The 15023-nt window shown below is 57.3% G+C and overlaps 4 protein-coding genes across 7 annotated transcripts; 2 read left to right on the forward strand and 2 right to left on the reverse strand.

Annotated features, from left to right (window-relative positions):
- The first annotated feature begins 9 nt into the window (after positions 1-9).
- DCDC2B (doublecortin domain containing 2B) lies at positions 10-4748 on the forward strand. 3 transcript variants are annotated; one of them, XM_038167386.2, is made up of 7 exons: positions 10-605; positions 1148-1205; positions 1376-1446; positions 1867-1998; positions 2134-2280; positions 2430-2466; positions 3723-4748. In XM_038167386.2, exons 1-7 carry the CDS (start codon positions 328-330, stop codon positions 3798-3800), a joined length of 801 nt encoding a protein of 266 aa, XP_038023314.2. In that variant the 5' UTR covers positions 10-327; the 3' UTR covers positions 3801-4748. The 3 variants fall into 3 exon arrangements, with proteins under 3 accessions (XP_038023314.2, XP_038023316.2, XP_038023315.2); XM_038167388.2 differs by having other exon boundaries at positions 103-605; positions 3821-4748; XM_038167387.2 differs by having other exon boundaries at positions 103-605; positions 2143-2280.
- TMEM234 (transmembrane protein 234) lies at positions 4230-5873 on the reverse strand (the record flags this gene model as incomplete). The annotated part of the gene is made up of 4 exons (XM_038167446.2): positions 4230-4551; positions 5012-5104; positions 5240-5306; positions 5706-5873. Coding segments are annotated over 4 exons (390 nt in total), but the record flags the coding sequence as incomplete, so codon positions are not given.
- A 296-nt stretch (positions 5874-6169) lies between these two features.
- EIF3I (eukaryotic translation initiation factor 3 subunit I) lies at positions 6170-10742 on the forward strand. Its single transcript, XM_038167383.2, has 11 exons — positions 6170-6316; positions 7014-7106; positions 7222-7309; positions 7884-7949; positions 8246-8395; positions 8497-8624; positions 8894-9004; positions 9394-9483; positions 9712-9785; positions 9885-9977; positions 10307-10742. Exons 1-11 carry the CDS (start codon positions 6206-6208, stop codon positions 10386-10388), a joined length of 1086 nt encoding a protein of 361 aa, XP_038023311.2. The 5' UTR covers positions 6170-6205; the 3' UTR covers positions 10389-10742.
- A 721-nt stretch (positions 10743-11463) lies between these two features.
- LOC119713652 (myotubularin-related protein 9-like) lies at positions 11464-15016 on the reverse strand. 2 transcript variants are annotated; one of them, XM_072027495.1, is made up of 11 exons: positions 14820-15016; positions 14548-14607; positions 14143-14251; positions 13732-13857; positions 13461-13634; positions 13156-13373; positions 12865-13026; positions 12613-12754; positions 12313-12533; positions 12007-12158; positions 11464-11863 (listed from the first exon to the last, which is right to left on the reverse strand). In XM_072027495.1, exons 1-11 carry the CDS (start codon positions 15014-15016, stop codon positions 11700-11702), a joined length of 1725 nt encoding a protein of 574 aa, XP_071883596.1. In that variant the 3' UTR covers positions 11464-11699. The 2 variants fall into 2 exon arrangements, with proteins under 2 accessions (XP_071883596.1, XP_071883597.1); XM_072027496.1 differs by lacking the exon at positions 14548-14607.
- Positions 15017-15023: the final 7 nt, after the last annotated feature.

The raw sequence follows: 15023 nt of genomic DNA on the forward strand, positions 1-15023 counted from the left end.
TGCCTGCCCTTCTGCTCCTGGCCTCTAAGCCATTAATCAGAGCCTGGTGGCCACAGTACTCGACGTGCAGTGAGGTTGAGGAGCCGGGTGGTTCCTGGCTGTCAGATATCAAGGTGTTTGCAGGTTGTTTGATGTGGCCTCTGGTCTGGCCCACAGCTTCCTCCTGCTGGGCCTGCAGCCCTGGAGACGGCCAGTTGCTCAGGGGACTGCTGGGGAGGGACAGCAGAACACGAAGACGGCTGCTCAGAAAGCTTCAGGCTGGGCAGGAGGCTGACCACAGCTCTCCTCCGCGCTCTGCGCTGGTTCCTGGGGCTTTGACCCACGGGGATGAGCTCCAGAGGCTTAACTCTGGCACCTCCAGCCAAGAAGGTGGTGGTGTACCGCAACGGGGACCCCTTTTTCCACGGGAAGAAGTTTGTGGTGAACCAGCGGCGGTTCCTGACCTTCGAGGTGTTTCTGAAGGAGGTGACCAGGAGCATTCAGGCGCCCCTGGCCGTGAGGAATCTCTACACCCCCAGGCACGGCCACCGCATCGCTGAGCTGGGGGACCTGCAGGACGGGCAGCAGTACGTGGCTGCGGGGTTTGAGAAGTTCAAAAGGCTCAAGTGAGTAGGTGGTCCTTTGGTCCCAGGCTTTGGTTTAGTAGAAGTGGGCTTTTTTTTTTTTTTCCAATCCTGCATGAAGTAGAGCTATTCTGGTTCATCCTGAAATACAGAAGGCTAAAGAGACTTGTGGCATTGCTTGAACCTTGAGGGGATGTGTGGGATGTGTGTGTCAGGTGAATTTGGCTCCCTGAGTGCGTTCTGCATCCTGCTGAGGAGGGGTCCGGGCTGTATTTAACAGCAGGCAGTCCTCAGAGCCTTGACCAGTGGTTAGCTCAAAGGAATACAACGTTCTGGGTGTCTTTACCATGGATATTTGAAATGGTCTGTGATTTACGGGGAATTTATTAAGCATAACAGACTTTAGAGTGAAATTCTGTAAGCCCCTGAGACATGGCACATAGAGGATTGTTTCTAAAGTGACCTAAATAATAAACACATCTGGGGATGATGCACCAGGTCACAGCAGTTGGCCATTTCCTTACTGCTCCTTAGTCAGTCGTGGCCCAGCTGGTATATGGGGTGTCATCTCCTTGTTCCCACAGCTATTTAGACCAGGCAAGGAAGGAGCTCCGTGGGACCAGGAACAGCAGCGGCGTGCAGGTGAGTCTGAGCTGAGTGGGAACGGGCCTTGATGTTGCTGACAACAAACCCCACCTAGCAGCAGCAAACACAGAGGCAGGGCAGACAGCTCCTGGTGCAGAAAAAGGGAACAGCCCTGGGAGGCTCAGTGCCAGGGCTGTGCTGGTTTTGTGCACTGACCTTGTCTCCAGTCCCACACCGTAGCTCCCTGGAAGTCAAATATCGCAGCACGACGGCAGAAGCACGCCCACCTTGCCATACAGTAAGTGCCTCAGTGTTTTCTCCTTGGAGGGTCTTTGGGAATGCTTCTGAAGGGAATTTGTTGTCAATACTGTCAGGCATCTGCCTGTTTCCCCTCCCTTCCACATACTGTCTCCTTTGGGAAATTGAACAGAGATGCTGGTGGCACAGTTACAGCTGTCACCGTGTCCAGTGATGGTCTTAGATGAGGAGCCACCAGGGCTGGGGAGAATTGATGTCTCCGTAGCTGTTAATGGAACATTTCTGCTCATTTCTGGCTGGTTGTGGCCCACAGGATGGTGTGTGTGATCTGGTGATTGTAAGGGGCTGCCAGCAGCTGTGGGGCTGAGATTTGTGAAAAGTCTTGGGACAGCGAGTGCTGTGTTCACGGGAGCTGCAGGAACTCTGGCTCATGGCATGCTCTGGGCTGTTTCTGCTGCAGTGTTTTCCGGAATGGGGATTTGCTGAGCCCTCCTTTCCAGCTGCTGTTCTCTCAGAGCGCCCCGCTGCAGTGGGACACGCTCCTGGCTGTGCTGACAGCAAAAGCTGATCTGCGCAGCGGAGCTGTTAACAGGTGGGTGTTAATACTGAATAAATAGCACTGAATAAACAGCACACAGGACTGGGAGCTCAGTGCTTCCACACTGCGGGGCTGCTCACTGCCTTGTGACTTTCCCCAGTGTCGAACCCTTTGCTGTCTTTTCCCGAGGCTCTGCAGGCTGGATGGCACGCAGGTGCTTGGCAAGGAGGAGCTGGTGAATGGTGGTTACTACGTGGCTGTGGGGGATGAGGAGTACAAAAAACTGCCTTACTTTGAGCTGCTGGTGCCCCAGGATTCCACACACAGGACACCGTGGTACGTAGGCTGTGGCTGAGAGGTTTAAATGTTCATCTCCATGGTGCTCTTTGGCTACAGATATCCTTAGCCCTCCCATTCAGCGCTGTCACAGGTCCTGCAGCTCGCTTCTGCCTGACGCTGAGAACCTGCTTCTTTTTTTGTTTTAGGAACCATCCAGATAGACGCAAAAAGCACAGCAGAAAGGTGGGTGGCTCGGCTGGCACAGGGCTGTGTGTGCTATGAACACAGCTGCTCTGTGCAGACATCCATGAGATGAAGCTGTGGATGTGTGCAGCAGTCTCCCTCCCCAACTGCCATGGTTACGGCATCCTTGCTTGGCACCAGCCTTGTGTGAACACGTTAAGAACGTTTTGTAGCAATTGTTTGGGAAAGTGCACAGCGCTGCGCTTCCCCCTAGAATGTGTAAAGATGAAAGTAACCACCAGGGGGAACTTCTGAACCCAGAGGAAGTGTAGCCACAGTGCTCTGCGTTTTAGAAAGCCAAGAGATTGTCATCTGGGTCATGAATATTTCCCTTCTGAAAGCATGTTACAGCTCCCCACGACAGTAAAGATATAAAAGGCTTTATTGGATATATATTTTATTTATTTATTTATTTTTGGTGTGTATGTGCCCTATTTCTATCCTTACTCCTCTACCAGAGAGTTGCAGAGACCGTAGAACAACCCACACCAAAAACCCAAGCAGTTTACAGCAGTATTTATTCCACTTAATGTGTCTGTGCAGTGTGTAAGATCCCTTGCGGCTGTGTTCTGATTTCGTACTCTAAAATTCAGTACCCCCAGATACAACTTGTTAATTAGAACTTGCCGGTAGCTAGGTGAAGCTTTGAAGCTGGCACAGAATAAACATGTAATGCCTAAAATGCCCGAATATATTTGTTAAATAATAATGAGCTTTACACTTTTCTTAAAAAAGAAAAATCTGTTTTCATTTTACTGAATTTTGTTTTAAAATGTCTGAGAGATGCTTATTGTTTGTGGGGCATTTGTGGCTTAAACTTGTCATAAGCACACTGAGAATTGATATAAGGGGATGACGTGCATCATACTATAGCTGATTCATCCTTCTGCCTAGGTAGTCTCATTAGACTAATTAGAACTTCAAAAGAAAAGAGCTCCTTTGAACTGAAGTTAGAGAAAGCCCTAGTGAAGAATTAGCTACCAGGTAGTGACGTCTGGGCTCAGCGGGGAGCCTGATGCTGCGATTTGCTTTAGGAGCTGTGCTCTACAGTCAGAATTATGAGTGCCATAGCTCTGCTCTGCAGCGGGAGGGGTTGTTAGGCCTTACAATTACCTTTGAATTTAACGCAGAGACCCAGGTCTGCACACCAAATCCTGGGTAAGACTAAAAACAATCCATAAATTTAGTCCCAGAAGCTTTCTGTAACAGCAAAGTGCCGCATTAATAACTGTATTTTTTCTTCTTTCTACAAAAAGGCAAGGACTGCAGGCACAGCACAAAAGCCCGCGGCAGGGAGAAGGGATGGCAGCGATGCTGAGGGTGAGAATCACTGAATGATGTTTTCCCTCAGCAGAAATCCTGCTCTGAAGAGCTCACAAAGGGACGGTGATGGGAGGACAGTGAGGTACGCTGCCCGTCTGCAGATAAAAAAAGCATGCGAGTCCAAGGTCTGTGCAACGTTATAGACTGGCCAAGCTTTTTGGTGAATTAACAGACTCTTAGCAGGCACCCGAATTATCTGGGCTTGAGAAAGACTACCAGTGAACCATGAACCACGTGCACATTTCTATTAAACAATGCAAAACGTTCCTCCTTTCCTCAGCTCTGTGGGTGATGATGTGGCAGAGAACAGGGCTGCTTTTCTGAGCTTTAATTTAAAAAAGCAGTTTGTAGCTGAACTTGGGAAGTACGAATTACCACACAGAACATGCTCCTTTCTAACAAAAGATTCCTTCCATACAAAGTCAGTCGATCCCAGAAGGTCCATTTGAATTATTTATTAGAAAGTTATTACCCCTCTTCCCATCCCTGCTTTAAAACACCCACAGAAAAAAAATCCTTATGACATTAAATAAGCCGTCCTTGTGCTATGCCTTGCTCCACCCTGGTGCTTGGTGAATCTAATCCATGCTCCAGGTGTGTCAGAATGAGAGCCAAGCGGTCAGCGGCTGAGCCAGGAGCTCCCCTCATGCCGTGGGGTCACCTTTAAACGCATTCTCTTCCTCTGCTTGCTGCACCTTGGTCACGAACCAGCCACGCAGAGCGTGACACCCAGGAGGGTGAGCGCCATTCCTGCCACGGCCCCTGCAGAGACAAAGCACAGCATGTTCCTACAGCTATTTTGCCAGGCTCTGGGCTTTAACTTTTCATTTTCCTGCCATTTTTTGACTTTCTCAGCAGAATAATGTTATGGGATGGAGTGAAGGATGGGAAGGGGTATGAGTAGTCATGTTTTGGGGCTTACAGGGCATCCTGTTTCAAAGAGGGCATATTCCTTAGTGTTTCTCTTACGGTTAAGCAGTTAGGTAGAGGCTCAGGCCTGTGAATTCTGCTCGCTTAGAACAGCCAATTCAAATTCACTTGCCCTACTCACGTACACATCAGTTTCACTTTCTTTTCAGCCTAGCCAGAACTGCCACTTAACTAGTTTTAGTGCTTGTGTCCACATTTGCTGGTTTTCAGAAAAACAGAGGAGAACACGCAACTCTAAGTTAGCACGCAGATGCAGGAGACAGTAGGACAAAATGTTTTAAGTGTAACTCACTTTTACCACCGATATCCTCTCCCAGCATCCTCCCAGTCACCAGAGTGAAGATCAAAGCCAGGGAGTTACAGAGCGGTACCGCCAGGGACAGGTCTGAAAATGAGCAGTGTAGCACAATTTGTTACAAGACATCTGACTGAACACCAAGCACGTCACCAAACTAATCAGTAACACGGTTCCTCCCCCAAATCCCGATCAACCCACTCCACAAAAGCAACGACAGCTGACCTGCAGAGGCCAAGGTGAGGTAGAAGAGCAGCGATCCGCACTGATTGAGCAGGAAGGGCACCATGTACTGCAGGAAGAGCACAGCCCGTCAGTCACGGCACGGAAACCACCACGAGCCCCGCAGTGAGCAGCAGAGCCCCAATCCCCTTGTTCTGTGCCATGTTTGGGGGTGGAAATGCAGCCCACCGCTGACTGCTGCCAGCCACCAGCTGTTGGGTGCCTGAGTTCCCCAATCTGCAGGTGGCAGGCAGGGCTTACTTCGTGTAAAATAGGAGGACTAATGGCCTGTTTTCTACAAAGTGATCTGAATTCTGCACAGCAAGAGCAGCACTATGGGCAAGTAAATGAAATATTACAGATAATACCTTATTCTTCAGACAGAAGGAACATTTAACGGTTTAAATAAAGGTATCGAGCGCAGGAGCACCCAGGAACGATCCCGTGACGCCCCTGGCTCAGGCCTCACCTTGTAGTTGAGGCCCAGGAAGCGGATCTCTGCCAGCAGCTGCCTCAGGCGGCTCCGGTGCCGCAGCTCCTCCAGCCCCGCCGCGCCCGTGCGCAGGAAGGGCCCGGTGCTGCCCCACAGCGCGGCCACCAGCAGCAGCACCGCCGCCTCCCCTGCGCCACAGCAGCCTCAGCTCAGCACCCCCAGCGGCCCCTCGGCCCGCCCCGGCTCAGCCTCTCCCCCCCGCACGGGGCCTGCCCTAACCCGGGGAGGCCACGAGCGACCCCTCAGGGGGAGCCCCGGGCCGGGCCTGCTGCCCCCAGCCCCCCCGGGGCCTGCCCCTTCAGGGCCCTGCCCGCAGCCATTAGGGCCTGAGGCCCAGCCCATGGCCGCGTCCCTTCGGGGAAGGCTCCAAAGCCCCAAATCCACGACCGCGACCCCCCCACAGCCTCCCCGTGCCCCTCTCCCGCCGCCATCCCCGCTCCCTCAGGCCCCATCCCGGAAGCGCACCCGCGGTCGCCATGGCAACGGCGCCGGAAGTTCCGCCGGCCGCGCGCCCTCCGACCCGGAAGTGGTGGCCCCGGGGCCTCTTCGTCTGCCTGAGCCTCGGCCTCAGCAGCGCCGCCGCCATGGTGGGAGCGGGGAGGGGGCCGTGAGGGGCTGTGGGGGGCGGGGAGGGGGCTATTAGGGGATATAAGGGGTTGGTGAGGGGCTGTGGGGGGCTATGGGGGGTTGGGGAGGGGCTGTGAGGTGGTTATGGGGGGCTGTGAGGGGGTACGAGGGGTTTGTGAGGGTGGGGGGGGGCTGTGGGGGGCTGTGAGGGAGCAGGGGGGGCAGTGAGAGGTTGGTGAGGAATTTTGGGGGGCTGTGAGGGGCTTTGGGGGGGTTCTGAGGGGTTGCTGAGGGTTTGTTCGGGTGGTGAGGGGGCTTTGGGGGGCTCTGAGGGGGCGGTGAGGGGCAGTAAGGGGTTGTGGGGGGCTAAGGGGGGCTCTGAGAGGTAGGTGAAAGGCTGGGAGGGGTTTATGAGGAGTTGTGGGGGGCTGTGGGGGACTGTGAGGGGTTCTTCGGGTGGTGAGGGGGCTCTGGGGGACTATGAGGGAGCAGCAAGGGGTTGGTGAAGGGTTATGGGGGGCTGTGAGGGGTTGGGGAAGGGCTGTGGGGTGTGGTAAGGGGTTGGTGATGGTCTCTGGGGGGCCGTGAGGGGCTGTGAGGGATTATTTGGGCAGTGCAGGGCCCCGGTGGGGGTTCCTGAGCTGTGACAGCCGGGTGGGGGATCCCAGCCAGGTCCCTTGGCCCTTTCCAACCCCAGCTGTCACCTCCCCCCCGCAGAAGCCGATCCTGCTGCAGGGCCACGAGCGCTCCATCACGCAGATCAAGTACAACCGCGAGGGCGACCTCCTCTTCACCGTGGCCAAGGACCCCGTGAGTGTGGCATGAATCAGCCCCCGTCCTCCTCGGGTGGTGGGAAGGGGCAGCGGTGGGTTAGCGAACCTCCTGAGGAGGCCTGCATGGTGAGGGCTTCTCTCCTTCCCCCCAGATCGTCAACGTTTGGTACTCGGTGAACGGGGAGCGGCTCGGCACGTACAATGGCCACACGGGAGCCGTGTGGTGCGTGGATGCAGACTGTATCTTTTGGCCGGCGAAACCAGTTTGTCTGTGCCCTGCTCATTAGTTGGAGTGATTCAGCTCAGCTGTTCCTTTCAGCTGCTGCCATGCGACAGGCCTGGAGGCCACGTGGTGCATTTAACTTGCCCTGACTCCATCTCTTGGATGTTTTTGCTGCTTTTTCTTTCTGGGGTGTTGTTTGGGGTAGTGTGTGCTGTGACATCTGCTTGCATTCGTGCTTGAGGTGGCCCAGGGAGCTCAGGGAAGGTGTCCAAGTTGCACACAATCTTCCCTCTCCATTGTGGGTAGGATGTAGCAGAGGTGAAAACATACAAAGGTTGTGTTAAGGCGAGGACTGTAGCCTTTTTAGCCTTTTTCTCAACATTTCAGGAGGAAAGCTGTGGGTTTTATAGTAGGAGCACTCGGACTCGCTGTCCGTACTGGAGCATGGCCATTACTGTAATGGAATTTGCTCAGTCTCAGCAATTTCTCGCTGTAATGCACCCTTTTGACCTCGTGTATAAATACTTCATGGGTATCTAAACAGCTTCTGGGGGCTACAAACACGCTGATGTTCCTTAACTGGTGACCTAGGGGACACCCGACACGTGCTCACTGGCTCTGCAGATAACAGCTGTCGGCTCTGGGACTGTGAAACAGGTACGGCTCCTGTGGGGACCTCCCCCACGCCACGTCTGGCTCCCAGCTCTGTCCTGCTCTGGAGTTTGTGTGCAACGTCTGCTTGTTTGGTGCCTGAAAAGGCTGAATCCTAACACGTGTGTGTGCACACCTAATTTCTAGGGAACATTTGGCCAATTTACTCACCTCCTGTTTAGTCTGAGCGTACAGTCAGTGCCTCAGCTCATCAGTTGTGCCTGATACCCTGCCCACTCGGTCACTTTGATGAATTTTGCAGTGCAGGCCCCAGTGAGTGACGGTTTCTGCTCTGTGTGCAGGAAAGCAGCTTGCCCTGGTGAAGACCAGCTCGGCAGTGAGGACGTGTGGCTTTGACTTTGGAGGGAACATCATCATGTTTTCCACGGACAAGCAGATGGGCTACCAGTGTTTCGTGAGCTTCTTTGACCTGCGGGACCCCAGCCAGATCGGTGAGGAATCCGAGCCTGCAGCAGGGAGCAAGGGGAAGCACTGACGGCCAGAGCTGGTGCCATGCTGTCTGTCTGTCTGTCTCCTTCCTTCCTTCCTGCAGAGAACAACGAGCCTTACATGAAAATCCCCTGCAGTGACTCTAAAATCACCAGTGCAGTGTGGGGCCCCCTGGGGGAGTTCATCATCGCAGGCCACGAAAGCGGGGAGCTCAACCAGTTCAGCGCCAAGGTCGGTGCCACGAGGGGCAGCATCTCCTCCGCCAGCAGGGCGTGGGGAGGACGCTGCAGCATTCCTGAGTGGTCACGGGGCAGAACGTGGGCTTCTTGGCTCGAACCAGCAGCCTCGTGGAAGGATAGTGAAAATATGTGGTTCCCTTGAGCCAGGCTGACGTAGAAATGCCTGCCCTAGTGCTGACAGCGATGCCTCCTAAATTTTTTTCATGGGGGAAGGCTGCTCGCTTTGTTTGCTCACTGAACGTGCCTTTTTTGACCCTCCAGTCAGGGGAGCAGCTTTCAAACATCAAGGAGCACACCAAGCAGATCAACGACATCCAGACCTCCAGGGACATGACCATGTTCATCACCGCCTCCAAGGACAACACAGCCAAGGTGAGGCCTCTTGTGAACACAGCCAACTGCTGCACCTGCTGGTAGAGACTGCCTCAGGGGTCTGCTCCTGGGAAATCTGAGCGAGTGTGAAGTCAAATTGGGTGGGAGACTTCAGTGGGAACGGGGAGGCATCGCCACGTTAAACTAGCAGCAACAACAAAATGAAGGCTGCAGTGTGCTACCTGCAGATATAAAGGTGACGGTTACCTCGGGCAGGTATTTGGGGATTCTGGAGAAATGCCTTTGGGTTTTGGGTGCCTGTGAGCAGCTTCAGTGCTAATACCTGCGAGGACTGGCAGCCAGGGGCTGGGGTTTGCATGAGTTAATTGGGCTGCACGGCCTTTGGAACATAACTAACTCTCTCTTTCTCTCTTCCTTTTGCCTCTTAGCTCTTTGACTGCACGACACTGGAACATTTGAAGACCTTCCGGACCGAGCGACCGGTGAACTCTGCTGCACTCTCCCCCATTTTTGATCATGTAAGAACCCCACTCGTGATGGTCTTACTGCAACTCCTGCCTTGTCCCAGGTCCTCTCGTCTCCAAGTGTGGCAGAGAGGCAGGAACTTCTCGGGGCCTGTCAGTGAGCTCCTGGGCTCTGCTGGCGTGGTGGGAGGCTTCCCCAGGGCTGGGCTCCCTCCTTCCCTGCCTGCTGCTGGGTGCGTGGTGCAAGCAGTCCTGCAGTGTCGTGGCCTCTGCTCTTTGCAGGTTGTGCTCGGTGGTGGGCAAGAGGCCATGGATGTGACCACGACCTCCACCAGGATTGGCAAATTTGAGGCGAGGTTGGTGCTTTACAATTGTGGAGGTTTTTTTTGTGTTTTTTTTTTGAGGAAACCCCGATTGTGTCCCGAACCAGGCTCCTGACTTCTTCCTTCTCCCAGGTTCTTCCACTTGGCTTTTGAAGAAGAGTTTGGCAGAGTGAAGGGGCATTTTGGTCCGATAAACAGTGTTGCTTTTCACCCCGATGGAAAGAGGTAAGGAATTTTGCAGATCTTCCAGCATGCTCAAATCAAATCTAGCCTGTGCTTTGGTTAGGATGTGGCTGGGCTCACAGGAGCTCTGCAGTGGGAATGCAGCCAGCACCTTCCCCAGTTCTCTCATTCCAACCCTGCTGGCTCTGGGGGTGATTTACACCCTGCTGCACATTTTGCTGTGTTACTGATATTTTTTTTTCATGTTGTGACTATTTCTTAGCTTTTGGAGGGTGTTGTGAGAGCAGATTCCATCTCTTGCTGGTATAAAGCTGGACGCAGTGGGCTCGTGACAGGACTGATGACTTTCTCATCTCTTTTTCCCCATACAGTTACAGCAGTGGTGGTGAGGACGGCTATGTTCGCATCCACTACTTCGATCCCCAGTACTTCGAGTTCGAGTTTGAAGCTTAAAGGAGGGCGTCCTCTCCTCTTCTTCCCTCTTCCCATCCGTTGCCCAGCCCATTGGCTCCTGAGCAGAACTCTGTAAGGCCTGAAGTTGGTTTGCTCCACAGGAGGCAGCAGGAAGCAGCAGCAAACTCAGGGGCTGTATGGAGGTGGGCATCTAGAACCCCAGCCAGCTCAAAGCAGCACAACCTGGGGCTTTCTCAGGAGGTAGAGCGAAGGTGAGGAAAGGAGCTGGGTTGGCTGCCTGCCTGCCCCTGTGGATGCTAACTTCCTGGCCTGCTGGGCATATTTATATATCAGTGGAGGAAAAAAAATGGGCAGGAAATAAATAAATCTTTTCTAAACGCCAGAAAAAAAAAAGTTGCCTCTATTCTTGTGCTCTCAGGGACAAAATTAACCTGGCTCTTTGCACTCTGAGCTCTGCTGGCAGTGCCTCTCTCTCCACCCCCTGGCAGGCAGCAGTGCTGCTGCTCCCCGAGCCTCTGTCCTCGCCCAGGCCTGGGTTAACTCCTTCCCAGCAGCGATCTGCAGCTGCTGAGGTCCAGCCCCAGCAGTGCTGGATCTGGGAGCGTGGTGGCCAGTCATTGTTTTCCAGACGATGCGCGCCCAGTTCTAGGGCTTTGTTTATTTGCTGGCTTGACCCTGAGCCAACTTTCCTCATGGAACAGTTATTTCCTGCACTGGGAAGGTTGTGTTGCAAATCCTCGTCCTAGCCCTCTGTCCCCGTGTCTGTCTGCTTGGAAGGGTGGCTCCTATCTCTTTCCTTCCTCGAAACTGGGTTCAAGGACCCATTTCCCAGGCTGGCTCCCCACTTGGAGTGACTGATGCAACACTTATGCTGCAGCCAGCGTGCCTTTTGTGGAGAGGTCGGTGTGAGTTTAGGATGTTTTGCTGCTTAGAAGCTGTGCCAACCCTGCCTCGGTCACGGAGCAGGCCTCGTGGGGTGGTCCAGGTCCGAGAGCTGCTGCGATCCCGCTGGGGAGCAGAGCAGGAACCTGCCTGAGGGAGCGGGGCTGCTCCTGCTGCTGCAGAGCCCTGCGCTGCCCAGCTCCTGCCCGAGGAACACCACACAACGCAGGAGCAGACTGCGAGACACCACTTTACTGTGCCACGTCCAGTCTGCGTGGCTGAGAGGCTGCTGAAGCGCGTCCGTCCCCCCTCTCCCTGGGCTGTCCACGCTGCCGGTGCGCGCAGCCTTCCCTGGGCTCCACGGGGTGAGTGTCCCGCACACATCCCGTGGAAAACTGCATCGCCTTGACCCCTCAACTCACAGTGAGGGGGATGTGATTGCCAGGACCGAGGTACCCGTGCTGCTGCTCATCTTTCATTCTCCGTCCGGGCAGCAGGGTCAGAGATTGACCGGCTCAGCCTGCTCCCTGCACTCTCCTTGGCAGGCGCCTCGTTGGCCTCCACCAACCTCTGCATCTCTGCCCGGGCCTCGTCCAGGTACTGGGAGGGACGGATCCAGCGGAAGAATAAACCTAGGAGGTGAGGGGTTGTGTCACAGCAGGAGGGAAGAGCCGAGCAGCTTGCCCTAAGCCACCGCACGCGACCCAGCCCGAGGTGGTGTCCGCGAGCACGGCTTCAGGTTTGGGAAAAGGCCCCAGGGCTGGCCCCGGCTCACCCTGCCACAGCTGGATGCTCTGGGGCTCCACGGAGGGCCAGATGACCAGCGGGTTGTGCGAGTAGAGGGGGTTCAGGTACTTCTTCTTCTCCTCAGGCTGGTTCAGCCAGGCCCAGAGGGAGTGCGTGTTCTCTTTCACTTTGCACAGGCACCTGCGGGAGCGTCGAGAGGCGTCTCAGTCCCTGGGGCACGGGGCTGGGGCTGACCCCAGGTGTTACCGAGAGGGTTTGGCTCTGCCCAGGGGCAGGGAGGTGGCCGTGGCACTGCTCCTCTGGGGCGCTGCCATCCCCACCTCCCAGCACTCGCCTCTCCTTCTCGTTGTTGCAGAGGAAGGTGCCGTAGTCGGAGGCGTAGGCGTTGTCGAAGAGGGCGAGGAGGAGGCTCTCGCCGAACTCCAGGGAGAAGGGGAACTGGCGGCTCAGCTGCCACACGCAGTCGAGGAAGAGGAGGAACAGCGGCGCCTCCTGCTTCAGCCGGGCGTGGGAGTAGGCAGAGCGGGCGCAGCGGAGGTGGAAGGGGTGGCCGGCCTGCGGGACCCCAAAAAAGCAGGGTAAATAATGGGTGAAGGCGACCAAGGGGGCCCAGCCTTGCTTCTGCCGCTCTCACCTCGATCCACTCCCGCTCCAGCAGCCCCTGGAAGCCCACCATGGTGCGGCAGCCCGGGTCCAGGATCACCTGTGCCAGCGCCGTCACCAGCAGCGTCGTGTCCGTCCCCTCCGCGCCGTGCACCAGCACGCTGGCCTCCTCCCTGCAGGGGGGGGGGCACAGGTAATCAGGGTGCTGCCAGCCCTGCCTGTGGCTGGTGCCACGGTGCTTTGGTCACAGCGAGGGGCTTTGGGGTGGCAGCAGCCCCCCTACCTGTCGAGGCACTGTGCGGCCAGGCACGCCGTGCTCAGGGCTGCCTTGACGTGGCTCAGCCAGCGGCAGCTCTCCAGCCGGCTCAGCCAGCGGTCCATGCTGAGCGAGGCATCATTGCAGGCTTCCACCAGCTTAATGAAGCTCTCCTGCAGCGGGCGGCCTCTGGGCGGGAGGGAAAATGGGGTGAGGGGCTCGGCGGGGCTGGTTTTGGGGGGCTGGGTGGGCTGTGCTGGCTGCAGGACGGCACGATCACCCTAATTATGGGAGCCAGGCTTCGGCGCAGCTCCTCACCGCTCCAGGGGCCGGTGCAGCCGCTTCCACTGCGGGTAGGAGGATTTGGGCTCCGTGCCACCCCCCGTCATCCGCGCCTGCTTCGCCGCCTGGGCCGACCGCGTGTCGATGATGAAGCCCCGCTCGCCTTCATCCAGGACCGTCCCCAGCAGCACCTCGTCCTCGGGGCAGCGCTTTCGGTTGGGGCCCGTCAGCGGCTGGCTGCTGCGGAGCATCACCTGTGGGGCCAGGGGCTGCGGGTAGCTGGGGCTGGGGGCCCGGCAGGGTGGGATGGGGGTGGGAGAGGGTTGGGGAGACGGACTCACGGTCCCATTGCTGGGGTGGTAATAGCTGAGGACGGGGAAGCGCCCGCCCTGCCGGAATCGGGCCGCTCTCCGCAAGGTGTCGTCGCTCACGGCCGCCGGCACGATGACGCCCGCAGGGTACGTGGGGCAGGTGGTGAAATCCCTGTTCAGGTCGCTCAGCCGCCACTGGTTTGTCTGGGGGAGAAGCGGGATGGGGGCAGCGGGGTGTGGGTCGAGGGAGTCGCTTCTCCCCCTCCCCTGCCAGCTGGGGCTCTCCCCTCCCCAGGCTCACCTGTGCGGCGATTTTTTGGAAGTATTGCTCGAGGGGGAAGAGGTGCCAGCCCTCCTCGAGCCGCAGGTCCTGGGGTCTGTAGAAGAACGGGTACATCATCATCACGGAGTCCACCGAGGAGAGGGCCTGGAGCAGAGCGAAGGTGGAGCTGGGGCGCGCGGGGACATCTGGGAACGTCCCCACCGCCCCCCCCCCCGCAGCCCCCATCCCCGTTCCTTCCTCATGGCCACGTCCCAGCTGCAAGCGAGGGCTGGCATCGCCGAGTGCCCGTGCAAACAGAGCCCAGGAGCTGGGTGTTTACCCACGGTAATGACGGACCCAGAGCAAACACTGCAGGCAGCCACCTTCTCCTGCCAACCCTTTACAGCCCGGAGCGGCTCCGGCACGGCTCGCCCGCCACCCGGGGCTCACCTCGATGGAGCTGGCGATGTTCAGACACTCCTCCATGCCCGGGATCTCCAGCTGCAGCACCTTCAAGTCTTTGCAGCGCAGCGTGATGGTGCCGGAGGAGCCGGCGAGCCTGGGGAAGGCAGCGGGGTCAGGGCCGGCAGCGGGGCTGCGAGGGCAGGAGGGGACAGCCAGCAGTGGGGAGCTGCCCCCCGCTCCCCGGGGGGATGGAGCAAGGCAAAGCGCCGTGCCGAGGCGACCGGGATCCCGTTGGCTCTCATCCGGCACCGGCCTCACGTGTGCCTGGAGCTGCGGTTTCCATCATCTCCCCTCCTCGGAGCAGCTGCCCCAGCCCTGCGCAGCGGGGTTAGCAGCAAGCCGGGCGCTGCTGGGCGGGTTTAGCAGAGCCGAGAGCGCTAAAAGCCAAACCTGGAGTCTCGCGGGGAGCCGTTAGTCCGGGGGGGCTGGTACCAGCCTAAATTCTGCACTCTGAGGCACGGAGGAGAAGAGGAGGTCAACACCCAGCGCCGAAAGCATCCCCAGCGTGGGCCGTGGGGAAGAGGAGGGACGAGGCTCGGCGGGGCGGCCGGGAGGGTGGCGGGGAGGGGAATTTCCCCCCCCCCTTGCCGCCGTGGGGTGACGCCACCAAGGAAGGGGGGTCTCGGGGCCGGCAGCTGGGGGGGGGAGGCACCCAAACCCACCTCTTCTCCACCGCGTCCACGTTGCGGATGAGCAGCCAGAGCTCCACGGTGCCGGGCTGGGCGTCCCCCCCGGGGCAGGAGGAGAGGAGCAGGTGGTGGCTGGTGATGCACAGCGTGCCCCTCACCGCCGGCAGCCCCCTGCCCCCCAGCACCACGCTCTCCACCGTCGCCGTCTTGATCAGCTCCGAGAACTCCATGGCGGCG

This window comes from Anas platyrhynchos, chromosome 24 (genome assembly GCF_047663525.1).
Source record: "Anas platyrhynchos isolate ZD024472 breed Pekin duck chromosome 24, IASCAAS_PekinDuck_T2T, whole genome shotgun sequence".
NCBI lineage: Eukaryota > Metazoa > Chordata > Aves > Anseriformes > Anatidae > Anas > Anas platyrhynchos.